This window comes from Camelus dromedarius, chromosome 4 (genome assembly GCF_036321535.1).
Source record: "Camelus dromedarius isolate mCamDro1 chromosome 4, mCamDro1.pat, whole genome shotgun sequence".
NCBI lineage: Eukaryota > Metazoa > Chordata > Mammalia > Artiodactyla > Camelidae > Camelus > Camelus dromedarius.
The window spans coordinates 88,763,756-88,790,959 of record NC_087439.1 but is presented as its reverse complement, the minus strand read 5'-3'; the positions used below and the strand labels follow the sequence as shown (position 1 = coordinate 88,790,959).

At 38.9% G+C, this 27,204-nt stretch overlaps 1 protein-coding gene across 2 annotated transcripts in view; it reads left to right on the top strand.

Moving 5' to 3' along the window:
* Nucleotides 1-27,204, top strand: part of SPHKAP (SPHK1 interactor, AKAP domain containing) — a 136,603-nt gene that overhangs the window by 97,871 nt on the left and 11,528 nt on the right. The window contains exons 6-9 of one of the 2 annotated variants that reach the window (XM_031452322.2): nucleotides 3,021-3,276; nucleotides 4,434-8,199; nucleotides 23,759-23,944; nucleotides 25,804-25,890. In XM_031452322.2, the coding sequence (XP_031308182.2) occupies nucleotides 3,021-3,276; nucleotides 4,434-8,199; nucleotides 23,759-23,944; nucleotides 25,804-25,890 (4,295 nt within the window). The remainder of the gene's footprint in view (nucleotides 1-3,020; nucleotides 3,277-4,433; nucleotides 8,200-23,758; nucleotides 23,945-25,803; nucleotides 25,891-27,204) is intronic. The other variant, XM_031452323.2, reaches the window with a different exon arrangement.

The following is a 27,204-nucleotide window of genomic DNA, read 5'->3' as shown; positions in this document are numbered from 1 at the left end:
TGAAATGACCAACATGCAGTTATTTTGATCTGCAAATCTGGCAACGTCGTATGGTTAGACTCTATTTTTATTTTTATTCATGTCTGATCTGCCGGGAGTACATTGTGTCCCATCCTCCAGGGTAATTATTTGATTCATGTCTGCACCTCCCAGCATACATTGCCTATAATAGGCATTCAGAAAGTATCTGATAAATTTCACTTTCATGTATTATGTCTGAATTCGGTAGAAAGAAAATTACTCAAGCAGCTGATTGTTCTTCTATAGCAATGGGTCCTCACCATGGGGGGATCACAGACCCTTTGTGGATTTCATAAAAGCTATAGATCAGTTCTTCTCAAATGTTAATGTCTGTAGCAATCACCAAAAGATTCCTTAAAAATGCGTTTTCTGGTCTAGTAAATGTGGGACAGGGCCTGACATTATACATTTCTAACAAGCCCCCATGTGATGCTGAGGCTGCTAGTACACACCCCACTTTGAAAAGGAAGGTCACGGGCCACCTTCCTTGAGAAACAGACATAATCACATATGCACATAGGTAAATTCTATTTCTGAGCCTCTTAGGGATCCCTGGGTTCCCAGGAGAATGACTGAATTTTTTTCATTTTATAATCATCTGTCCTAGCGGGGAGGTCTTTAGCTCAATGGTAGAGTGCATGCTTAGCATGCAGGAGGTCCTGGGTTCAATCCCCAGTATCTCTATTAAATAAAAAAAGGTGAAAAAAAAAAAAAAAAGAAAATCATCTGTCCTAGAATTATTCTAATTATAGTCAATCAAAGAGATAGATAAATGATATTTATATAAGAAAAACATACACTACTTTCAGAAATATAATATGGATGTCTCTGTGCATTACTCTTCTGTATACACACATACTCACCACTCACATACACATACATTCAGACTCAAGGATTCTGAAATGGCAAGTTAACTAGGATTAGACCTAATTAACCCCACCCACAGATAAACACATTTAAATAATCCCCTTTGTAAGTTGAACATTTAGACATAACGTATTTTTCCAAACATTTCAAATTCCACTTTATTTAGCTTCCCCCTGCCTAGTAACTTTTGTTTCCATTCAAAGAATTTTCTCCTAAAAATTACTATAAATCAGTATATTGTTCCTTTTAAAAAATTAAAACCCCAGTGTACAAGACATGTTTGTGATTTACTAGTAATCTATGCACAGACAATTGAACCTTTTTTATTACTAGTTTATTGAATATCACTATGAATAGTGCAAATGTGTAGTGGAGAATGGGGAGATGGTCTGTAGCCTTAGAACTGAACAGAATTAACAGGTCTCAGTGGAATGTGATCTAATGATCTGAACCTCCTTCACTGCTGTCCCCATCCACCCGTCTTTTAAAAGAATTCCTCTACTTCCAGTGGATTTTTTAAAATCTCGTTTTGGCTGCTTCTTCAAATGAGCAATGCAAATTATAAACTATAATTGTAGTCGATAGAACACTTGTTATCCATCTGAAATACTGGCAGAAGTTCTACTGAGTAGCATCAAGGCAGAAAAAGATATTGGTCTGAGAACATGGGACTCAATTTAATCAAGAGGAGTGCCCAAGACAGCCTTACATCCCCCTCAGCCTGATGAAACATTATACAGCCTTCTTCCTGACTCTAGCCCTGGACCTCTCTTTTCTCAGAACATTTACTCTAGGAAACTTATCATTATAAATTATTGCTCTGCCCTATTGAGATGTAAATTATCTTAAAAGCCTTTTGATACTTTTACAACCCAAAAATGTCTTTCTCAAGGACCTACCTAGGAACCATCTCCTTGAAATATAGTCATCAAAGAAGTTAATTCCTCTGTGTCTGGAAGGGTAGGAGCCTAACTTCTGTGGGCACTTTGCTCCAATTTGCAAAACTACCTCCAATTCTGAAGATATAAGAAAGTTTATTTTTTTCTAACTTGAAAAGATACATACACCCCAGTATTCATAGCAGCACTATTCACAATAGCCAGGAAATGGAAACAACCTAAATATCCATCAACAGATGACTGGATAAAGACATTATACACACACACACACACACACACACACACACACACACACACACTGGAATATGACTCAGCCATAAAAAAGAATAAAATAATGCCATTTGCAGCAACATGGATGGACCTGGAGATTGTTATACTAAGTGAAGTAAGCCAGAAAGTGAAAGAAAAATACCATATGATATCTCTTACATGTGGAATCTAAAAGAAAGACACAAATTAACTTATTTATAAAACAAGAAGAGATTCACAGACATAGAAAACAAATTTATGGTTACTGGGGGGAAAAGGGTTGGGAAGGGATAAATTGGGAGTTCAAAATTTGTAGATACTAACTATATATATAAAATAGATAACCAATAAGTTTCTTCTGTATAGCACAGGAAATTATATTCAGTGTCTTGTAGTAACGTCCGATGAAAAAGAATATGAAAACAAATTTATGTATGTATATGTATGCTGTACACCAGAAATTGACTCAACATTGTAAACTGACTATATACACTTCAACTAAAAAATAAATAATAACTCATTCTGAAATTTAAAAAAAAAAAGAAAAAAAAAAGTTTACTTTTCCTTAGCAAACACAGATGGACTTCAATCCCCCTATACCAGCTCTTAAAAACCCTATTGCCTTTTGTTTCAGTGGAGTTGTGGTCCAACTCAGTTCTGGCCTCTCTCTCTTATTTGAATAAGGTCTTCTGTGCCCACTAAACTTTGCCCAGTGAAATTTTTGCCTTGACAGAAAAGAACAAAAATATGTGATTCAGCTGGCCTACTTTCCACTAAGTCAAACTTTCTCCTAGGTACCCTGTGTTCCCAAGCATCATTTGAATTTTTTTCAAGCAGTTCATCAGTATAAGCCCAGAAGATATTCCAAATATTTTAAAGATCCCCACTCCTTCTAACAGGAGTGATTAATTGAAGAAGAAAGGTCAGAGGCAGTGGTTTTATATTTTCTCTTTTAATAATGCCTTTTTCTCTGTCCACTGTTAGTGTCCTTGGCTGTCAGATATCTGCCTGGTCCAGTGTGCAAGAGGGAATAGACCAAACAGTACCAATTGCATCATCTTTGAAATCAACAAATTTTTGATTGGTCTGGAGCTGATACAGGAGCGGCAGCTCCACCTGGATACAAACATCTTAAAAGTGGAGGATGACACAAACTGTTCCTTGTCTTCAATTGAAGAAGACTTTCTCACTGCATCTGAGCACTTGGAGGAGGAAAGCGAGGTGGAGGAGTATAGGAACGGTGAGAACTTTCCAGTAAAACAAATGTGCATCCTGAAGTTAGTCACCCTGTAATAATGTCTGGGTGGAATTCCAGAAAAGTTTCAGGCCACGTCAGTTTGGCTGACACATCACAATCTTCGCTTACTGAGTTTAAAGAGGGAGAGAGGATAATAAAACACTTGTGAAGATGCTGACTGATGCACTTCAACAGATTTAATGGTTAGACGGCCCCACTCTCCCTAAAGATGCCTTAGGGATACTGAAGGAAATCTATGTGTTTTAAAACAAAATCCTCTGCTTTCCAAGAGATGAAGACTATCACTTGGAAGAAAGTTAACTTCCCTAAGTTCCACTAAGGACATCTATTAGTTGAAGCTGAGTTAAACTGGCCTGAATCCTAGCACTGCCTCTGTAAAATCTGCAACCTGGGGCCCATTATCTTGTCTTTCTGAGCCCCAGTTTCCTTATCCACAATTTGGGAGTATAATAGTGCCCTTAAAACTATAATAAACGTTATAGTTAACTATATATATGTGTATATATATATATATACACATATATATATTTGTTATATTTGACCATATATGTATTTTATATTTAACTATTATTATTGTGAGGATGGAAGAAAATAACCCAGCAAAGTGCTTACCGTCCATTTATTTATTCTTTCTTTTGATTCATTAATAAAGCTCAGAGAACAATGGGTTTCTTGTCCCCACAGAAGAAGGGATACCCCAGATTCTGTTGTCACAGTCCTTGGGGCAAGTCCTATGCCAACTTCAGAGGAAATCTTTCAACAAGTCCCATTGTTTAGGTTGCCTAAACATCGTCCTTCCTTCCTCTGTACCCACTGGGAAGCTACAAGACACAATTGTCTGGGTTACTTTCTTTCTGAAGCAGGATGACCAGCCCTCAGCTCCCAAATGCTTTCCCCAACTCTAGTGTTGCCATTTGTATCCCACATTGAAAGCCATTTTGTTGAGCTGGCGGTCCACAATTAAACTCAAAATCTTTTTCAGAATCATTTTCTTTGAGGAAACACTCAAAATGTTATTTTCCAAAAAAAGAAAACAGTACCCAATGCTTTAAGGCATTTTTAGAAAGTAAATGTTATTTTATACTCCTGGGAACTTGCCATCTAAAAAGTAATAGTGGCCCTCATTTTCTCTTCGCTAGATTATGAAAATATAAATATCTCAGCCAATGTTTTAGAAAATAAAAAGGAAGCCACTCAGGAGGAATGGAATTACAACAAGAAAATGTTACTTTCTACTTTGGAAGACAAATGCATTAGTAAATGTCATACACCACTGATTAAAGCAGAAGGATCTCTGGGGAAAGTAGCAGAAGATGTAACTCTGCAGAGTCTAGGTCCCTCAGCCAAGCCATTAGCATGGAAAGGGGAAGCTGTCGCAAATGCAAGGCCAACCACAAATTATTATTATTCAGAAAATTTTAAAGGTCAAGAGGAAAAATCACGGGCACTATATATTCCAGGCAATGCTTATTTCTCAAGGATGGTTCAGAAAGATGGACCTTCTACGTGTGGTACTTTCTCTGAATGCGACAGCAACTTGGATCCAGGAGACCACGAGGATGGCACAAACTCTCTTCTTCCCAGACGAGATGAAGAAGCCACAACTGGCGAGTATGCTACAAACTTAGCAGAATCTGTTCTGCAAGATGCATTTATTCGATTATCTCAGTCTCAGCCTGCCCTACCCCAGGAATCTGCAGTCAGTGCTTCCATAGGAAGTGCTCTGTGCCCCAGTGGCTGTTCCACAAAAGATACTATGGTCCCTCAGTCATGGAATGAGCTCCCCAAAATCGTCATTGTTCAGAGCCCAGATGGTGGTGATGCTGGCCCTGAGCCAAGTATCTCCTCGTGGCCCAAGACAGATGTCTCATTTGAAACTTCAGGTGTCCTCTTTGGAGAGAACTCCAGCAGACACCCCCAGAGTGCTCTAGAAGTGGCATTAGCCTGTGCGGCCACTGTGATTGGAACCATTTCCAGTCCACAGGCCACAGAAAGACTGAAAATGGAGCAAGAATCCCTGGTTTCAAACTTCCCTCTGGGAGGCAATGAACCAGTCGAAACTCAAACATCCCAGGTACTCGAGGAACCCTCCATCAGTGAATACTCATTTCTGTCTGCTCTATGTGGCATGACTCAGGTGGCGGGTGCCGTTGCTGTCTGTGGCCTGGGCGAACCTGGAGCGGTGAAGTGTCCTGTGGCTTCAGGTGGCTTCCTGTCTGCAGCTGAATCTTCCGCAGCAATCCCCCCAGTTTGTGGCTTAGTGACAGGGAAAAGCGTGGAGCTGGGGAGCGAAGCCATTGCAGAGGCATTGCTCAAGGAGGCCGCTCTGATCTTAACAAGGCCACGTACCTACGGCAGCATTGGCCACCTCATGGAATCAATGAACAGGAGAATCATAGAAAATGTTTCCAAGCCTCAGACCTTGTGCTCAGAAAATGCCCTTGGGAATGAACTAGCACAGACCCTGTCCAATGTTATCCTGAAGCATTCCATTGATGAAATTCACCAGAAAAATAAAATAATCGACCCCAAGGATGGCCGGCACGCATCCGAAACCCTGGACGCTTTAATGGAAAGTACGAATCAACTGCTCTTCAATGTGATATGCTTCACATTCAAGAAGATGAGCCACATTGTAAGGTTTGGTGAATGTCCCACCGTTCTTTCTAAGGAGACCATCAGATGGAGGGAAACAGAATTAGACTTCCAGCCAACTGATCAGGTTGCTAGTCAAGCATGGACAAAAGCCGCTGAGTGCCCCAGCGGCCATCGGCTTAGCAATCCACATGGCATGTGTCTTGTTATCAATGATCTTGTAGACAATGCACCCCCGAAGCAAGACAGCAAGGGCCCAGAGAAGCCAGGCCTCTTCCAGAACCCCACACTGCAATCTGAATTGACCTGTAGTCCCAGAGTGTCTGCTGAAACATCCCCCAAAGAAATAAATCTGAAAGGAACGGTGGGTGAGGATACAAAAAACCCTCATCAACCATCCAGTCGCAACGAGAATGAGTGCAGAGTCCCTTTGGAGAGAGAAATGACACCAACAGTTGGCAAGGGCAGCAGCAGTTCCCAGGATGCTGAGGACAGTGTCAATCCAAACGCTGGAGAAAAATACAATTGTGCCTCACCTCTAAACAATGACGTTCAAGTTAACCCGTCTTTGTTAGGGAATGATTTGCTGCTTCCTGCTCAGTCCACGCTACAGGCAAAACACGCAGACATACACTGCATCACAGACTTTGCAGAAGAATTAGCAGAGACGATTGTCTCCATGGCAACGGAAATCGCGGCGATTTGCCTTGACAACTCCAATGGAAAACAACCCTGGTTCTGCGCGTGGAAAAGAGGGAATGAGTTTCTTGTTACCCCGAACCTATCCTGCCGATCCTTGAAGAGGAAGAAGGAGACCCAGGCCGGTGGGGGCACCGTGAGGAAACACAAGCCCCCGCGGCTCAGCGAGATCAAGAGGAAAACAGATGAGCACCCGGAGCTTAAGGAGAAGCTGATGAACAGGGTTGTGGACGAGTCAGTGAACCTTGAAGACATCCCAGATTCCGTCAGTACTTTTGCAAACGAAGTGGCAGCCAAGATCATGAACCTCACAGAGTTCTCCGTGGTGGACGGCGTCTGGCAAGCCCAGAACTACCCCCGGAGTCGGTTACTCAGTGGAGACAGGTGGAACCGGCTGAAGGCCTCCAGCTGCGAAAGCATTCCGGAGGAGGACTCCGACGCCAGGGCGTATGTACACAGCCTGGGCTTAACGAGCGCCCTGAGTCAGCCGGTCAGCAGGGCCAGCTCCGTCTCCAAGCAGTCCAGCTGTGAGAGCATCACCGATGAGTTTTCCAGGTTCATGGTGAGCCAGATGGAAAATGAAGGACGAGGGTTCGAGTTACTGCTGGATTACTACGCAGGCAAGAATGCCAGCAGCATCCTGAACTCAGCAATGCAACAAGCCTGCCGGAAAAATGACCACCTCAGTGTGAGGTCAAGCTGTGCCTCTAAGCAGTCCAGCACGGAGAGCATCACCGAGGAGTTCTACAGGTACATGCTGCGGGACATCGAACGAGAGAGCAGAGAGGGTACTTCCTCCAGACGAAGCAGCCAGGACTGGGCCACTGGCTTGCTGTCGCCTTCTCTGCGATCCCCGCTGTGTTACAGACAGTCGTCCATGCCCGATGGCAGATCCCTGGGCGCCAGGCTGACGGTGAACGTGCCCATCAAAGCCAACTCCTTAGATAGCTTTGCTCAAAGGGGCCAGCAAGATTTCCTCAGCGTCCAGCGGGTTAGTAGCGCTTCCTCAACAGGTCTCTGCAAATCTGACTCTTGCTTGTATCGGAGAGGTGGGGCGGACCAGATCACAAACATGTTAATTCACGAGACGTGGGCAAACTCAATCGAAGCCCTCATGCGGAAGAACAAAATTATAGCGGACGACATCCTGGCAGCGGAGGCTGAACCGGCTTCTGGAGTCTCTCCCTTGCAAGTGGAGAAGTGTGCGAACAAATCAGCTTCGAACAGAGTGCAAAGTGGGCCAGCCCTTCTTGTTCAGGAGTCCGTTGATTACCCGAGGAAAAATTCTGTTTCTGAAAGCAAACATACCCCAGTGTTGTCTCCAAGCAAAGCTGCTCCTCTTACAAGTCAAAACAGTTTAGATTCTAAAAAGGAAACTTCCTCGTGCCGTGATGCTCTCTCTCTAAGCCACACCAGGAGGTCACTTTGCTCAAGGGAAGTGCCTTTAATTCAGATTGAAACAGATCAGAGAGAAGATTGTGTTGGAGAATCCCAGCATGTCCTTTTTAAAAGCAGCCCCCTAGAGGAAGCAGCAGAGAGTGCGAAGGAGGAAAAACTCCCAGATGCGGTGAGGGGTGGAGACACTGCTGTGAGTTCCTGCCAAAACCCTGGGTGAGTGAACGATCTTTTAGGTGGGACAAGGGCCCTGGGACTGGAATTTGCATCTTAGTATTTATTCTAAATCTTAGTGACCTGTTGATGCAAAACCGCATTCCTGAGATAGTAAATGACCTCCCAGGGGTAACATGCACTTACAATGGTAAGATGGAAGTAATTTTTTTTTATTTTTTAAATTTCTAAAACATGTTAAATTTATGTATATAACAGAAGAAAAGAAGTGTGGTTCTCCCTATTAAAATCAACCCTCCATAGTATGCTACCTTTTGAAACTAACTCATGGCGATTTTCAAGCAAAAAAACAAACAAACAAAAAATCAACTTGTCCATTTGAAAAAAGTTAATTTAAATAAATTTTAATATTGGACTCTGACACTAAATATTTTGATATCCTTTCTCTCTAGGGTCTCTCCTTTCAAGTTTTTCTTTCTTGTCTTGCTCTAAAGAGCTTTGCAAGGATACTATGTCCCACAAGAGCTGGCCCTTTAGGTGCAAGGTATAAACACAAAAGCAGAAGTGCAAAACGACCCTGGAATGTTGTTATTTCAATAGTTCTTTTCCAGAAAATTGTGATGCAGATGTAAGTGCATTTTGAATTTGAGGCAAGATAATTTATGTCTCTCAGGCTGCTTAAGGAAGTGTCAGTTCCTTTTACAACTCCCGTCTTCTGTAGCACATTCACAGAATTCTTGAATATGAGACCATTGTATCATTTAAGAAATTTTTGGTCTATAGTTACAGTTTTGAAAAACACAGAAGAAAAGGAAGACAAAATTTAATCTACTGGCCTTGGAAAACATAAGTTGAGAAATAGCCTGTGTGGTCTTTTTGGAGACATACACCAACTGTACAAAAAAGCCTGTGGTTTTTAAATGTTTAACCTCAGATAACAAGTTGAACACAGTTTCCTAAATTTCACCAGCTCTCGAAAGCTTCCAATACCTCCCCATCCCCATCAGGGAAGCAAAAGGGTTCTATTTTCAGGTGCTCATGCCCCCCACCACTATAAAGCATCATTACAAGGTATGGGTGGTGGATGGTCCAGATGCACTAGAGTATTTCCTTTCTAGCTACTTAGTGCTAAGAACATAGCTTTCCAACTGAATTAAATCTTAGAAAAATGCAGGAGGAAGAAAGCATGAAAACATACAAGCAAAAGACCATGAACTTAAACCAAATGAAGCTGATTAAGACACATTCTTTTATATCAGTAATTCTCCAGCTATAGACAATATTTATGAAAGTCTTAAAGGAGTACCATACCTCACATTAGTATTCACCACCTCCAGGAAATTTGTAGCATTACCAATTTTTAAATGTGATTAAAAAGTTGAAGAAACAAGAGGGTAGGTTTTTTCGCTCTGTAATATATTGTAATGATTAAATGAGTTAATAGAAACAACATACTTAGACAAATGCCCAAAACAGAAACAGACTCACAGGCATAGAAAACAAACTTATGGTTACCAAAGGTGGAAGGGGAGAAGAGAGGGATAAATTAGGAGTTTAGGATTAACAGATACACACTACTGTATATAAAACAGATAAGCAACAAGTTTCTACTGTATAGCACAGGGAACTGTATTCAATATCTTATAGTAACCTATAATGAAAAAGAATATGAAAATGAATATATGTGTATATACACATGTATGACTGAACTATTATGCTATGCACCAGAAATTGACACAACATTGTAAACTGACTATACTTCAATTTTTAAAAAGTCAAAAAAAAGTTGAAGAAATAAAATAACCAATATGTAATTCTTTAGAATTAACCTAAGATACACGCAAATAGAACCCTTGTTTTATGTCCCAAGTGTCTGACTTAGAGTTTCCTTGAATACGGAGATCATAAAGCAGTTGAGAATTTTAGTGAAAGCTAACCTCGCTAGGGAGCATTCATGAACTAATAGTTCAAAAAGATTCATGGTTGGAGGCTCAAATCAAATAGTGGTTGTCATTGAAGTTAAATAACATTCATTATACATTTTTGAGTTAAATGTCACAAATATTATGTTTAAAATAGGTACAACTTAGGAACTTCCCCCCAAATTGGAAAATTTATATGAATAAAGCCTCTGATTTAGGCTTGTGTCCCCCAACAAACATTTAATGACTCAAATATATATTCTCTCATAATGTGAATTTCTGATTTGATTTTCCAACAATGAAAGAAAAAAGAATGTAGAATCATCAGCCTTGGAAATGCAAGAGCCGAATCTTTTTCCAAAACAGAAAGGCTGAGCACTGAGTATATTTTTCCTTGTGGAGCAAAACGAAGAATTGTTACGAAACATGAAACCCACTAAATAACCTTCTAACCATCACCTTAAGCAAGTTCCCTAATCTCTACCCTTTTACTCACCTATAGGGGGGATAATAGCAATAATTACACCATAAGAAGATTCTTAAGGTTTAAATAAAGAAATGTCTACAAAGCTCTTAACTCAGTGCCTAGCCCATTGCAAGCACTCAATAAATGTTTACTTCATGGTGGTTTTATTGGGGGTTAAGGTGTATGTTTGCCTTTATTCCAGATGATCTTTTTCCCAAGAGAGACCTGTTATGAATAGTGTGGGCATTTTATTAAAATTGTAGAAATCCCAGGATTTGGAATGGGGTGGGAGGAATGAGTCATATTTAGATTTTATTTTCTAAGCTTAGAGTTGCTATCAGGGGATTTGATATGTCAAAATAGCTAAATATGGAGCTCAATCCCCTGTGAAAGCTTCCTCCTCACTTACATACAAGGGGGTGGGAGTGACACAGGCCCTCCTGATGGTCTGGAAGTGGGGAGGTGTCATGTCCTAAGGATATTTTAGGCTATTCTCTGAGGGGCATTTTCATAATTATTACTAAAAACTTCATAAAAGCTCAACATACTGAAATAAAAATCACTTTCTTACATTTTTTTATATGAAACTTCAGAATTTGTTATGGAATGTCAGGCCCAAATACTTGTTGTATTTAGGCCACCACATTTGTCCAGATACCAGAATTATCCCTCAGTTATAAAGAGCTTAAGTGACTTAGGATAGCCCAGGTCTTGACTTTTGGGAGAACATTGTCATATTAATGGGCAGCAATGTGATCTCTGAGATTACTGAAAAGTGATTAACTTCTGAGATCACAAAGTATAAAAACACAAACTGAGAAGTCTGATCATTCACATGTTGCACTCACTGACCTAGTATAATTTTTAGAATTATATTTTGTTATGTATTTATTTACATTTGCTTCATGAAAAAAATTAGTCATCCAACAAATGTTTGCATGCTCCTCTGTGATCCACACTGTCCTTGAGGCAGCAAACACAGAAGAAAATGGAAATTCAGTGCCTGTTTCCATGGCTCTTACACAGCAGCGGGAGAGACAGAGAATACGCATGGAAACGTCCTTTGGAAGAAGAGTATTGCAGAGTGTGATGAGAGGGAAATGAAAAGAGTAATGTGGGTGGAAGTAACAGGTTGGGGGAAGTGGCTACTTAAGATAGGATGTTGGCATTTGAGACAAGACCTAGAGGAAGACAGAAAAGGGTGCCAATGACATGAAGAACTGAATTGAACAACTTGTTTCTCAAGCATTATGGTGTTCTAGCTAGACTAAAAAATTCTCCCACACGAATCACCTAGAAATCCTGGGTTGAATATAATAAACATTCTTTTAAATGTAGTGCTGAACTTAATATCAATAATCATAATAATAATGAAAATCTCAGAGGCAGAAATGAAGGATCTGGAAACAAACGTGGTAAATTAAAACAGATAAAGCTGATTTTGCACCTGCTCTTGAGGCATCTGTCAGCCTCAATAACCTACAAGTTCATTTTCTAAAGACTAGAGGAAACCCGGAAATGAGACTGTGGGCCCGTGAATGGTGAAGACTGAAAACTGACACCAGCTTCCATATCCCAAAGAGTTACAACCTCAGCAGAAGTATGAACTTAGGAAAATGGTCCACCCACCAGAAAAGAGAGGTGATGAGAAAATGTGTCTTTCAGGGTCAGAGCTCTGGGTAGAAGAAAAAGAAATTCCCCTGAGAATTTGTACCCACAGCTTGCCTTGAGTCACGTTTGGGGTTCTAATTTGCACCATCTGTGTGGTAGGAAACCACAAGCTGGTAAATTACCTTGAAGAAATCTTAGGGATAACAATACTGTGAGACCTTGGCAGAGGGAAAAATAAATCTCTTGATATTTAAGCCCACGTCTCAAAGAATTTCAATAGATAAAACCCAGCAAATACAGACTTAGAACTTCAAATTTCAAGATACATAAGGAATCAAGGCACTGTAGACTTGTAGAATCAAGACTCACAAACATCAAATACTAGAGTTACCCCTAACAAAGACTACAGATGCTGGAATAATCAGATATAGAATATAAAATATTTCAAATATTTGAAAAATTAAGATATATAAAACAGGAGTGAGAAAAAAACTACAATCAAAATAGAATGAGGTAGATTTAAAAATTAGTTAATTATTATAAGAGATAAGTATAGTCATTTAAAAATCGCTAGATCTAAACATAATTATTTTAAAATGTCATTTAAATCAAAACTTTAATGGCATAGCTGCAGACACAGCTATAGCAAGTAACTGAAGCTGGACTTGCTCTCCCTCTGCAAATAACTAGGAAAATGGACAAAATAAATGAAACTTGTCAGACATTTTACAACAAGCAGCATTTTGAGATAAGGAAAATGAACAAGGTGAGCTTTGTAAGTGCCCAACTTTCTGCATGGATTCCCTTTTAAGAAAGAGATACAAGAAGGATGAATCTGAGCAGAGCTCAGTGGGCACTCAGCTGAAGATTCAGAGATTGCAGGGCACTGTGCAGAATTAGAACTCCAGAAGTCTGCAGAGGGATCTCCTTGAGTCTGTCACTGAACAGTGAGCCATGCATGTATAGGTGAAACGCCGTGAAGCTAGAAAGCTGTAAGATAAACGATTCCACAAGCTCACACAGGACTGGGAGAAGTTTAGTTCCAACCAGCCACAGTGAAGAAACCAGGTTAAACAAATGAAAGATTCAGCAGAGACCCTGAGAAAGAAAGAATTAGGACTAAAGTAGACCTAAAAAATAAAAGTTCATCTAAACTTGCTCCAACAGCACTTGAAAGGAAGCATTGAAAAGGTAAGGCTGAACTGAAACTAATTGAACTTAGAATGAGTCCAGAACTCTTTAAAGAAAGACAACAAAGTCACTCAGCAATATAAATTTGCAGCTGAACATTCAATCAAAAGATGTTACACATACAAAGAAGTAAAAGAACTGTCACTCATAACTGAGACTACAAAAATTCAATATAAATATGTCCAGAAATTACAGATGATGCAATTAACAAACAAGGACTTTAAATAACTTTTATAAATAAGTTTCAAAATTGAAAGTACACATGAATATGAAATTTAATGAAAATTAGAAACTTATAAAAAAAGACGTACAATAAACCCTTAGCAGAATAAACAAAAAGAAAACCACATCAAGGTACATCATAATCAAATCATTAAAAACCAAGTATAAAGAAAAGTAACCCAGAGGAAAGGAAACTTTATATACTGGAGAACAAAAATAAAAGTTGCAGATTTCTCGTCAGAAAGAATATAAGCTAAAAAACAAATAATGACATCTTTATTGTGCTGAAGGAAAAAAAAACTACCAATCTAGTATTCTTTATCTAGTAAAAAATAAAGGCTATTCATCAGTTGGAAGATTCAATATGGTCAAGATGTCTGTTCTTCCCTTTCAAAATCCCAGCAATTTATTTTGTGGATGTTAACAAAATGAGACAAAATTTAGAGAGAGAGGCAAAAGAATCAAAATAATCAACACAATATTAAAAGAGAAAAATAAAGTCAGGCTGACACTACCTGACATCAAGATTTACTATAAAGCTTATAGTAATCAACACAGTATGAGATTGGCAAAAGGGTAAACAAATTGGTCAAGGGACAGACTAGAGAGCCCAGAACTAGAGCCATACAAATATTGTCAACTGATCTTTGGCACAGTGGAAAAAGATACTTTTTTCAACAAATAGTGCTGAAACAACTGGACATCCATGTGCAAAAAAAAAAAAAAAATCTAAACACAACTCCTACACCCTTGACAAAATTAACTCAAAATGGATCATAGACCTCAGTGCAAAAGGCAAAACAAAAACATGAAAAAACTTGGGTGACCTTGGTTTTGATGATAATTTTTTCAGATACAACACCAAAGATATAAGCCATAGAAATAATTGATAAACTGGACTTCATTAAAATTAAAAACTTCTTCTCTGTGAAAAACACTGTGAAGGGGACCAGAAGACAAGCTGCAGACTGGGAAAATATATTCCCCAAAGACATATATGACAAAGGACTGTTGTCCAAAATTTACAAAAACCTCTTTTTTTTTATTGTAGTCAGTTTATAATGTTGTGTCAATTTCTGGTGTGCAGAATAATGTTTCAGTCATACATATACACACATATATTCATTTTCATGTTCTTTTTCATTATAGGTTACTACCAGATATTGAATATAGTTCCCTATGCTATGTGGAAGAAACTTGTTGTTTATGTATTTTATATATAGTAGTTAGTATCTACAAATCTCAAACTTCCAGTTTATCCCTTCCCACCCTCTTTTCCCCCTGGTAACCATAAGTTTGTTTTCTATGTCTGTGAGTCTCTTTCTGTTTTGTAAATAAGTTTATTTGTCTTTTTCTTTTTAGATTCCACATTATGAGTGATGTCATATGGTATTTTTTTTTTCTCTCTGGCTTACTTCACTTAGAATGATGATCTCCAGGTCCATCCATGTTGCTGCAAATGACATTATTTTATTGTCTTTTATGGCCGAGTAGAATTCCATTGTATAAATATACCACAACTTCTTTATCCAGTCATCTGTCAATGGACATTTATGTTGTTTCCATGTCTTGGCTATTGTAAATAATGTTGCTATGAACATTGGAGTGCATGTATCTTTTCAAATTAGGAATAGGATTGCTGGATCATATGGCAAGCCTATTTTTAGTTTTTTGAGAAATCTCCATACTGTTTTCCATAACAGTGGCACCAAACTTCATTTCCACCAGCAGTGTAGGAGGGTTCCCTTTTCTCCACAGCCTCTGTAGCATTTATCATTTGTGGACCTTTTACTGATGGCCATTCTGACTGATGTGAGGTGATACCTCATTGTAGTTTTGATTTCTCTGATAATTAGTAATACTGAGCATTTTTTCATATGACTATTGGCCATTTATATGTATTCATTGGAGAATTGCTTGTTTAGCGCATTTTTGGATTAGGTTGGGGTTTTTTTGTTATTAAATTGTATGAGCTGTTTATATATTCTGGAATTTAAGCCCTTGACAGTCATTTGCAAAATTTTTCTCCCATTCCCTAAGTTGTCTTTTTGTTTTGCTCATGGTTTCCTTTGCTGTGCAAAAGCATACACGTTTAATAGGGCCCCATTTGTTTATTTTGGCTTTTATTTCTATTGCCTGGGTAGACTGCCCTAGGAGAACATTGCTAAGATTTATGTCAGAAAATGTTTTGCCTACATTTTCTTCTAAGAAGTTTATACTGTCTTGTGTTTTGTTTAATCCTTTAAGACATTTTCAGTTTACTTTCAGGTATGGTGTAATGGAATGTCCTAATTTCATTGATTTCCATGCTGCTGTCTAGTTTTTCTAACACCACTTGCTGAAGAGACTGTCTTTCCTTTATTGTATATTCTTGGGTCACTTTGGTATTGTACATTTTATGAATTGTCAAATTCACAAAGAACTCTTAAAACTCAACAGTGAGAAAACAAACAACCCGATTAAATAAATGGGCAAAAGACCTGAACAGACTCCCCATCAAAGAAGACATACAGATGTCAAATAACCGTATGAAAAGATGCTCAACCTCATATCTCATTAGGCAATTGCAAATTAAAACAACGATAAGATACCACTACGTACCTATGAGAGTGGCCAAAACCCAAAACACTAACAACACAGAATGCTGGTCAGGATGTGGAGCAACAGAGACTCATCTTCACTGCTGGCGGAAATGCAAAGATAGTACAGCCTCTGTGGATGACAGCTGGGGAATTTCTTACAAAAATAAACATTCTCCAGTCATGTCTTTATGACTAGGTTACTGCATCCTGTTGATTCTTGTACTGTGGTTGGCTTTTGTCCTTTGATAGCTATGTGAGTTTAAAAAGCTAAAGCTCTAGACTGTTCTTAGAAACAATGAACAGCACATATATGTAAATTTTCAAATGGTTTTAGCTCTCAGTGAGCTCTTCCTAGAATAAACTCTGTTTACACCCCCCCAACAAAAAAATCAATTGTGATGATAGTTGCACAACTCTACATTTACTAAAAATCACTGAATTGTACACTTAAAATGGGTGAATTTTATGGCATGTAAATTATACTCCAGTAAAGTTATTTTTAAAAAGACAAAAAATATAAAGTAAACATACTTTAACGATATGATCCAGCAATCATGCTCATGTTTACTCAAATGAGTTGAAAACTTACATCCACACAAAACTGCATGTAAGATTTCATAGCAGCTTTATTCATAACTGCCAAAACTTGGAAACAACCAACACTTCCTTGCTTAGGTCAATGGATAGATAAGCTCTGGTACAATGCAATGCAATCTAGACAATGCAATGTTTTTTAGCACTAAAAATAAATAAGCTATTAAGCCATGAGAAGACATGGAGGAAACAAATGCATAGTATTAAGTGAAAGACTACAGTTTTAAATGGCTACATACTGCATGATTCCAACTCTATGACATTCTTGGAAAAGGCAAAGCTATAGAGACTGAAAAGATCAGTGGTTGCCAGGGGTTAGGGGGAAGGAAAGGATGAATAGGTAGAGCACAGAGAATTTTTAGGTGATAAAACTCTTCTGTACGATGCAGCATACACTTATCCAAATCCATAAAATGTACGATACCAAAGTGAACCCTAACGTAAACTGTACACTTTGTGTAATAATGACATCAATATAGGTTAACAACAACATAGGTTGTAACAAATACACCACTCTGGTGCAGGAAGTTAATTGCGGAGGAAGCTACGCATGTGTGGGGGCAGGGATGCGTATGTGAACTCTCTGTTCTTTCTGCTTAACTTTACTGCAAACCTAAAATTGCTCTAAAAAAGCCTATCAAAAATTCAAAAAAGCTAAAAAGTAATTTTTTTATACAAACAAAATCTTAGTGTGCCATGAGGAGATTTGCACAATAAGAAGTGTTAATGGATGTTCTTAGACTGAAGGAAAATAACACGGATGGGAACTTGAAAATATACCAAGAAACAAAGAATTCCACAAATAGTAAATATGTAGGTAAATATAAAACATTTTTCTTACTTTTAAAATTTGTTTAAAAGATGATTATTCAAAATAATAAATAATGTTTTATGACATGTGGAATATGTGTCAGTTATGGCATAAAGGCTGGGAAGAGGAAATGGATGTGCACTGCTGTTCAGAGCCTTCCTTCCTGTGTGAGTCTGTACAATGTAATCTGAATATAGACTGTGACAGATTGACGATGCATGTTGTAAACCCTGGAATAACTACTAAAAACGGTAAAACAAACAGCCGGTTAGCCAAAAGTGTAGATAAATGGAATGGTAAAAATTGCTCAATTAATCCAGAGAATTGCAGGAAAAGAGGGAAAAATAAACAAAGAACAGATGGGACTAATAGAGAATAATTATCAAGATAGTAATTTAAACCCAGGCATACTGATAATTATATAATTATATTAATTTTTAGTGGTCAAAACACTCCAATTAAAAAGCAGAGATTGTCAGACTGAATAAAAAAACAAAACCCTACCAAAAACTGTCTATAAGAAATGTGCTTTCAATATAAAATCACAGGTTAAAAATAAAAGGATGGGAAAAATATAAGAAAGATGTAGTAACTATATTAATATCAGATTGAATAAACTAAAAGAAAAGGAATTTTGTCAGGGTAAGGAGGAATATTTTATAATGACAGAAGGGCCAATTCATCAAGAAGACATGGAAAATTTAATATGTGATCAGCTACATAATAAAACTTCAAACTGCATTGAAGCAAAACCTGATAGAGCTGGAAGAAGAAACAGACAAATCCACAGTTACAGCTGGAAATTTCACACTCGTCTCTTAGTAACTGACAGAATAGTAGACAAAGTCAATAAGGATATACTTACTACAAGACTTGAACAACATTCTCAATCAACTTGACCTAATTAAAAATTTTAAACACTCCACCCACAACGGCAGAATATACACTTTTTTCAAGTGCACTTGAAACGTTCACCAAGATGGACCATTAGGCCATAAAACAAGTCTTAATAAATTTAAAAACAATTAAAATCCTATAGAGTGTGTTCTCTGATCACAATGGAATTAAACTAAAAATCAATAACAAAATGATGTCTGGGGAATCTCTCAAAATATTTGGAAATTAAGAGCACACTTCTAAATTATCTATTGGTCAAAGAGTAAGTCAAAGGGGAAATAAGAATAAAATTTTAATTGAATGAAAATGAAAATACAGCATAACAAAATTTGTGGACACAGTTAAAGAAATACTTAAAGAAATTTATACCCTTAAATGTTTCTTTTTTTAAAAAAAAGGGAAGGTCTAACATCAATGATCTGAACTTCTCCTTAAAAAACTAAGAAAAGATGGTCAAATTAAACCCAAAGTAATATAATGAAGGAAATAACAAAAATCAGAGCAGAAATCAACAACTGCAAAAATTGAAAATAATAGAGAAAAATCAATAAAACCAAAAGCTTTTTTTAGTCTATTGGTTGTTGCATAAGTAAATGTTATGCATTTAAAATTAAAATACTTAGGATGTGTATAATTGTCATGATTTCCCCTTTCAATGAACTTTATGTGGTAACTAAACAACTACATGACCTGCTGGAAAAGGACTTTTCTTAGAGTTAAATATTTGTATTGATACTATCTGTGTATGGCAAGTGATTCCTGTTCTCTATTTAGAGTAATGACTCAAATTTTCTTTTTAAAATAAACATATTTAGGTTACATAATTTTTAAAATTTTATTATTATTATTATTATTATTATTATTATTATATAAGGTGAATGCAAAAATTATGACAGTGGTTTTTCTAGTAAATGAAGTTGGGGGAACACTGAGCTAGACAGTCTCTGAGATTCCTGCCAAGTCAGAAATTCTACAATTTAATTTGACACCATGTCAAATATGGTCCTTTGAAGCACTGTGCGTGAACTGTAAAAGCAGAAGTGGAAAAAAAGCCAACCACATACGTCTGCATAACACATCTGTGCATTATTCATAAATAAATGAGCAGAGCTATAAATTTCTCTCAAAAGAAAATAGAAACTAAGTTTGTAGATATAATCATTATTCGTTCTGAATCCCCAGTTATTTAACATTAGATATGAGATTTGCTATAAACAGAGTATGAAATTGAGATAAAATAAAATATACCGACAGACTCATTTTTAACCTGGGTGTTCAGTGTCAATCACTGAGATTTAACTTCTGCTTTAGTAAGAAATATCCTGGAATGAATTTTTCTAATAACATAAGGTCCTAATTCAGTAAGGAACTAGTCCAGGAAATTATTTTTTAACTAAGCAAAGATACACTTTCGGAGCCCTCTCCTTTGTGCTCAGTTCTTAGCTCTTTTCCACTTTGGGGAATATGTATATTGTTTCCATTTGTCATCAATGGACTTCATTTGAATTTAAGTAAATTCAGTTAATGTTTCTTTGGCTGCATCTATTCTCCCCCTTCCTCCCTGCTCAATTTAGAAAGATCTCAACACTTTTGAAAGAAAAATCAAGCCTATTAAGAATCACTTTTAACCAAACGTTAGCAACAGATCAAGCTAGAAACAGCCAGACCCCAATACCACACTTTTCCAGATGCTGTGAGGAGGAATCTTAGGGACAAGAGTCTAAAGCCTTGTGTGAAATTAGCTAGGTAAGAAGCTCACATATCAAAGAGGAGATATTTAATCACATCCCCAAAATTATGCAATTGAAACTCTACACTCTATGCAAGAACTCATTTTGAAAATTAAAAAGTACAACCATTTTTGAAGAAAGGATAACAGCATTCATCCTAAGACTGAGGAAAATTAAGTAGAGTTTTCTGCAGCCAATAAGTATTTTGAACAAAAATGATCAATTGTCTTAAGCTGTATTTTTTGGAAACAGATCTTGAGGGGAGAGTTGCAGGCAGATAACCAGTCTAAGTACTACTCTCAAGAGAGAAGTGTACATCCATGTGTAAGGAGGCGGGAAAGGCAAGACTGAACAGAGGGAGACGGTTTCCCTAAATGTGTTTGCAACCAAGAGCACAGCGCATCCTCTAGGAAACCCTGCAGCTGGGACTGTCTGTTAGGTTCAGTGCAAACTGAGGCAAGGACTGGGCTTTTGGATCTGTACCAGCTGGCCACAGGGATGCTCACTGCAGGCTGGCAACTCCCGGCCTGAGGACAGTCCTCACTGTGCAATGGCAGCTGCCAGTATTCTCTACGGCCAGCGCACAAGGACCGAGGACAGCATTCCAGTGGCCACACACCAAGTTACCATATTTCTCATTGAAGAAATACACTCTTGCTTTCTGTTTGCAGTCATTATGGTCTTCTCTTCCATATGGTTCATTTTTGTCAAGCCTGCGGAGAAAAGTTTCCATGAATCTGTTCACATTTCTATACACTTGGGTTCCTGAGCAAAGAGAACTGGCATTTGGATTGAAGACTGAATACTAACCCTAAAGACAGAGACTTCCAGAGGGACATGCCTGGAGCTACCTGTTTACATTCCAGGGTGGTGATGTCTTCTCTCCTCTGAAAAGAAGATTTGAATTTGTTTATAATTTAGAGTAAATTTCTCTCTCCCGCACCCATGTCTCTCTCTCTCTCTACTCTCTCTCCCTGGAGAAAAGGAGAGGCAAAAGCATCATAATTTTGAGGTTCCTCTACTGTGATGCAAACCCCCCTACAAGCACTGTGTGCAGGAGGGCACTGGGGCACAGGGAACTAATGCAAGCTGCGCTGTGAGTAAAGAAGTAGTGTGATCCCTGATGCAGACCATGTTCACGTGCGTGTGAGTGTGTGTGTGTAACTGAGCCCGACAAACAAATGGAAAGTCAAGCTTATTGAGAACCTGCTTTCCCTGAGTGTTAGCAGTAGAGTGTGATAGAAACGGCCAAACCTCCATACCATAGTCATTCAGAATGCTGTTGGCTTGCAGGTCGTGTAACATCTGTTTTTTCCTGTTTCAGACTTAATAGCAGAGCTATCTAATTGAGAGCATGGGTCTGATTATGACGTTAAACACTTTTAACAATGACATATTTTTCTGAAAACTATTTGATGTGTCCACAGATCTACTCCAAATATATAAAAAGTATAAAAACTCTTAATTATGTGTGATGTTTATACAAGAGTGCAAATTAGAAAGTTTTAAGTGCTATCAAAAGGAAAGGAAAATGGATAAATTGCTTTGTTCATTCAAGAGAAAGACATGGCCCGAGTCAGGGAGATTAAGGATGACTTCAGGAAGGTGAGAGCATCTTGGCTGAGGGCGGGTAAGAAGTAAGCATCTTCCATTGAGAGATGGTTCAGAAGCAAAGATCAGGAAAGGATGTTATTAAACTTATGATTCTTAATGAATTATAGAATTTACTAATAACGGATAGTGTAGACAGTTGTATACAAAGCACTAAGTACATGAAATGATGTTATTTTCTAATTTATTTCTTCTTAAAACCCTCATGAGGTTAGTATTCTTATTTTCCACAGGAAGTGTATTAACTTGCCCAGGGTGAGAAGGTGACATGTAGTGGCACCAGAAGCTGCAGCAGTGGCCTGCAGGAGCAGTGCTCAGAGCACCCCCGTCTCCAGCATTTGGTCAGAGGAAGCAACAGGGCAAAGACCAGGAACAGGACACTTCTGGCACATTTGAGGGATGACAGATAGTCTAGTTTACTAAGTAGTGATTAGAGTCGAGACAGATAAAGCTGGAGAGGCGGGGGAAGTCCGTGAAAGCAAGAGTTCAGATTTAGGAAGGTCCTGAAGGTTTTTGACAAGAAAGGACAAAGATGTGTCTTGGGAACATCAATTAACAGAAACCTGGCAGCCGTGTGAAGGAGGTTTTGAAAGAGGAGGAATAGTTGGGGCTCAACTCTCAGGAGGCCAATTCAATATAGTCCGGGCAAGAAGTCAAGTTTCAGCGCCCAAGACTCTCAAAACTCAAGATCTGATGTGTGGGACCAAATCTTGTTGCAACTTCAGATGACTCATTCCACCTCACTGGGTTTCTGCGTCCTAATCTACGGGAAATATGTGAGGTTCCTTCCAAATCTAAATTCTAGAAATTTAGAAGGACCTAAATTAAGATACTTTCATGAGCACAGAGACAGAGATACGTATGTGAGAGATATTTTAGAGGTGGAACTGAAAAACACATAGCAAATGATTAAATGTAAAGGTCAAGGAGAAATCAGACTTTTTCTGCAAGATTTTAAACCCAGACACTCAGAAAAGTCAATGGAAGAAAGAAAGACAGGAAGAGGATGGGATGGCAATTAGAATTTGTTTTATATAAATTGAATTTGAGGTGTCAATGAGACAGATTAGATATGTTCAGAAAACCAACTGGAAAAAAAAAAAGAGCCCCAGAAACAAGAAGAGGGACCCTGACTGGAGCTCAGATTTGGACCCTATTTTCACAGACAGGAGAATAGATGAGCCAGTTTAGGGACAGCCTGGAAAGGAGGGCAGTGAATCCATCTGAGCTGCCTGTAGCTACATTTAAAGGAAAAGCCGAGAACTAGGTTCCAGGCAAGGAGTGTCCACAAAGACAGAAATTCATAGGAGGCCAGGGAGGGAAGGCTTCAAGGAGAAAAGCTTGTCAGATCAAGGGTCGAAAGCTTTTGAGAGCTGCTTGATCTAAAAAGTGCTAATCCAGAAAAGTCAGAGGTTTCAGAGGGAGAAGATGGGGTAGAAAGATGACTGCAAGAGCAAAATGTGCTTAGAAGCATTTATAGACAAAATGGTTTGGTAAACCATTAGAACTGGGGTGGACCTTGTTCTTCTAGTGTGGTCCACATACAATTTGTATTGGAATTCCCTGGGGTGGTTGTTTAAAATGCAGGTTTCTGGCCCTCCCTGCAGAACCACTGAATCATAATCTCAGGGGAGGATGCTCTGGGTGTCTTTATTTTAAACAGCACTGCCCCCCAATAATTCTATGTATGCAGGCCAGGTTGCTTCAATGTGTTTTTTAAATGAATGGAGGGAGTCAGCAGAAAGAGATCAAATGAAGAGGTGGGAAAGCTGATAGTAATCCTGAAAAGGCGAAATGGGACATAGGACACCAGCAGAAGAATTAGCCTTAAAGGAAGATTCCACCTGTGTCCTAAGACACCCCTCACTGTGGCGGAGATTCATGCTCAGCAGAGTATCCAGTGAGGTTCCCCTGAAGACATGTGTTTTGTGCCTGCACTCTTAGTAATATCTTACCACCTACAGTGACAGCCTTGATGCCAGAGATGTACCAGAGGCGGAAGTCTCAACAGAAGGCAGAGCCCCTGATGAGTTCCCCAACCCTCCCGGCAGCAGTGGGGACAGCACGGACAGCTGGTCCCAGCTCGCCAATGAGGAAGACAACCCAGATGACACGAGCAGCTTCCTGCAGCTCAGTGAGCGATCCATGAGGTACCTGCTCTTTAACTGACTTAGCAGGGAAACAGGTCTCAACCCAGATTCCAGAAATGCATTTTAAATTGTTCTCTGTAAAGGGTCGCTAACAGAGAGAGCAAAAAAGGAAAGCTCCCACTAGGATGAAGTGCCTGCCTGTCATGATCTGTGCTGAGAGCTATCTTAATATCCAGCCTTGGCTTCAATTACCTTGACCAAGGTTCGGAGTCAGCTATGGTCTCTTCTCTGCAAGCTCCAACTAGTGCATTCAGTGATGACAACTGTGAACTTTTAATAAGAGCTGCTATTACACCCGGTGTGTTTGATACTTTCTGGTTCATTTGATACTTTCTGATTCATTTGTATTTCAGATGCAAGACAGGCTGGGTTTACATGAGGCAAGTGTTTCCACACCGCGTTGTGTTGTTTGGCCTGACTGTTCCTCCTCTTCCCCTGCCCTGCCTCTGAATTGTTTCCCCAGAAAAGCTAGAGAATGGCTAAAGACAGATCAGATTTGGGAGGACCTGAGCCAATCAGGAGACATCCACTAAACACTATTCCTGTCTGAGGTGAAAATGAAAAGAATCTTCACATTTCTGCCCAAAATTTCATCTGATACTGGACCAACAAGTCCACAGACTTTCCAAAGCCAATTGGAAAATGGGCTTCAGATGCATCTGGGTGTGTGGCCCCTGAAAGTTTTATTTCTGGCAGTTTAGTCTGTTTAGACTTAGGAGAATTTCACAGTGTTAAACAATTTATCTAACATTTCAAAAACTGATGGGAAATGTTTTGATATAGAGACAAAAAGCAAAGAAAATTTGAATCTTTGGACTTCGCATAAGCTTATACAGTTAATTAACTCCAGCGCAACATTTGCATTATCAGATTTCAATCAGTGAATACATTCAGTACCCCACGTGAAACCCAAGACAGGAATTTGAAATGAGGGGGTTTAGTTGCTTATTCATGGAACTCCTCAAGGAAGGTTGTCCCATTACACAATACTCCAGCACTCACCATTTGAAAACCTTACTTGCAAAAGACGTCACTGGAAAATAGATATGGTACGAGGAAACTCAGTGAGCTTGGTGAAGTTGAATGCATTCCATTTTGCAAGCACAGACAGAGCCTAAATATGGGCTCAACTCTACTGTGTTTTAGTAAATAAATTCCAAGCTAGTAACTAGACCATATGTGGATTGTGCAACCTACAAAAATGATGCAAGATGTGATCCCTTCTCCGCAACACCTGAAGTACAAGGTGTTACTACTCCTCAGAGATTTTAAGATAAAGGAGCTATAAAACTTGGCATTGACCAACTTTGTACTTGTAAATTCTGTGGTCCCTTAGGAAAAAGAAGTAAGCCAATTGCATATCCAATGGAATGTCCCTCAGAAAAATCCCCTAAATGGGAAAGGGATAACAGAACCTGCATGAACTGGTTTCTATAAAAAGCCAGGAAGCAGGCAGATAAGCATGACCATATCTCCCCACAGTCAGCATTCTCAGAAGTTTCTTAGTCTCTGCAGGTACATCCAAGGAGTCTCTTGCTGACAGATAAACATCCTCTCTGTTAGTAGAATGGCGGAGGAAGGGTTGTGATCCACTAGGTGTGACCTGCCCCAGGTATGATTCCACTGCAGAAATGCCAAATGATGATGATGATGATAATGATTGGCATGAGCCATAAATGTCTTTTGCTGTGTTTTCCCCTGATTTGGTCAGAAATAAATATCAGTTTAGGAGCCCTTGACACAAAACAGCATTCTTCTGGGGACCAAAGAAAGGACCTCTGAGAACGGCGGAGCATCAGTGCCGCAGTGCGGCCAGGTGGTGCAGACCCGCATTAATGTGTAAACTTTTGCTTTGTCAGCAATGGCAACAGCAGTGCCACTAGCAGTCTTGGCATTATGGACCTGGACACTTATCAGGAAAGCATGCCATCTTCTCCCATGATTAAGTAAGTAGCCACCGAGATGCAGTGCTTGTGAGACCACGACTCCAGTTCCATCTGGCAATCCATTTTGATCATTCAGACTGTGCCCAGCCACTGGTTTCATCGTGTCTGTGCTGCCGTGGTTCCCAGGCATGTGTGGTTTCATGTCACTGAAGTAAGAACTCAGGTCTGCAGCAGCCCCACCCTGCCTCCACCTGCTTTCTTGATTGCAAATCTGCCCCCTATGGTATAATCATTTTAGATAAAGCTTATCCATATAACCAGACACATATATCATTTTACCTAGCTGGACACACAGGAGCAAAAATCCCTGTGAATTGTATCATGCCAACCAGCAAAGACTATTGTTCAATAGAGTAGAGTGTGAACGGCTTGCCCTTTACTTGTAAACACCTGGGATTATTGCCACTAAAATGTCAAATGCCAAATGGTGCCATGATGAGGATGTGTCATTTTTACATTCGCTCCCCACAGTGTGAGGACCTTCTAAAAAGACGAAGGGAAAAAGTACAATTTTATGGCATAAAATGTGATGCATAAAGGGAGGGCAACTCGAGGTCAGGACAACATCTAGAATTTGTCATTGCTCTGGAAAATTAAATACACTGAAATCTATTTTTGACCATTATGACTTAGCTTATTATTTGGAGATTTCAGAAATTTCAGAAAAATGAAGTATAGGGCTTAAGTTGCTCCCTGACCTGTTTTTTCAATTACTCTCTACAGCTAAAGCATTTTTATTTCACTATTTAATCAGGTGTCCTGCCTGCGGGAATATTTATCGTTGATTAAAGGTTGCCATGCATCCTTTACTCCACACAACCATCCATCATTGACAAGCAAAGACAAACATACACATTATCTTGGGTTTTTTGTTTTGTTTTGTTTTTTTAAAGGGAACAAAACAAACAAAAACTGCTTTGGGGTAAATTAACTTTTCTCCTTCGGGAAACATTTGTTTAGCTATTTTGTCCATTTTTTCCCCCAATATGAGCCTAGGACTGCACAGACTACGTGTATTCAGGAAAAACTAAGACGACTTCCACCCATGTCGGCAGCTAGCAGCTCCATGAAGCAGAAACTGTATCGACCCCGTTTCATTTCACTGATGTCACTCAGATAGAGGTCTGGCAGAAAAGTCAGACCCTTGGGAAATTGCCGTTTTTCTACAAATAATTGGGTGTGCATGAAAGAACAATTATAATCTCTCTCGACATGAGAAATACAATGGAATGTATTAGCTAGATCTTAGTCATAACAGAGAGTATAAGGGAGAATCCTCTCCCATAAAAAGGTGCATTTTCATTTCTAGACAGG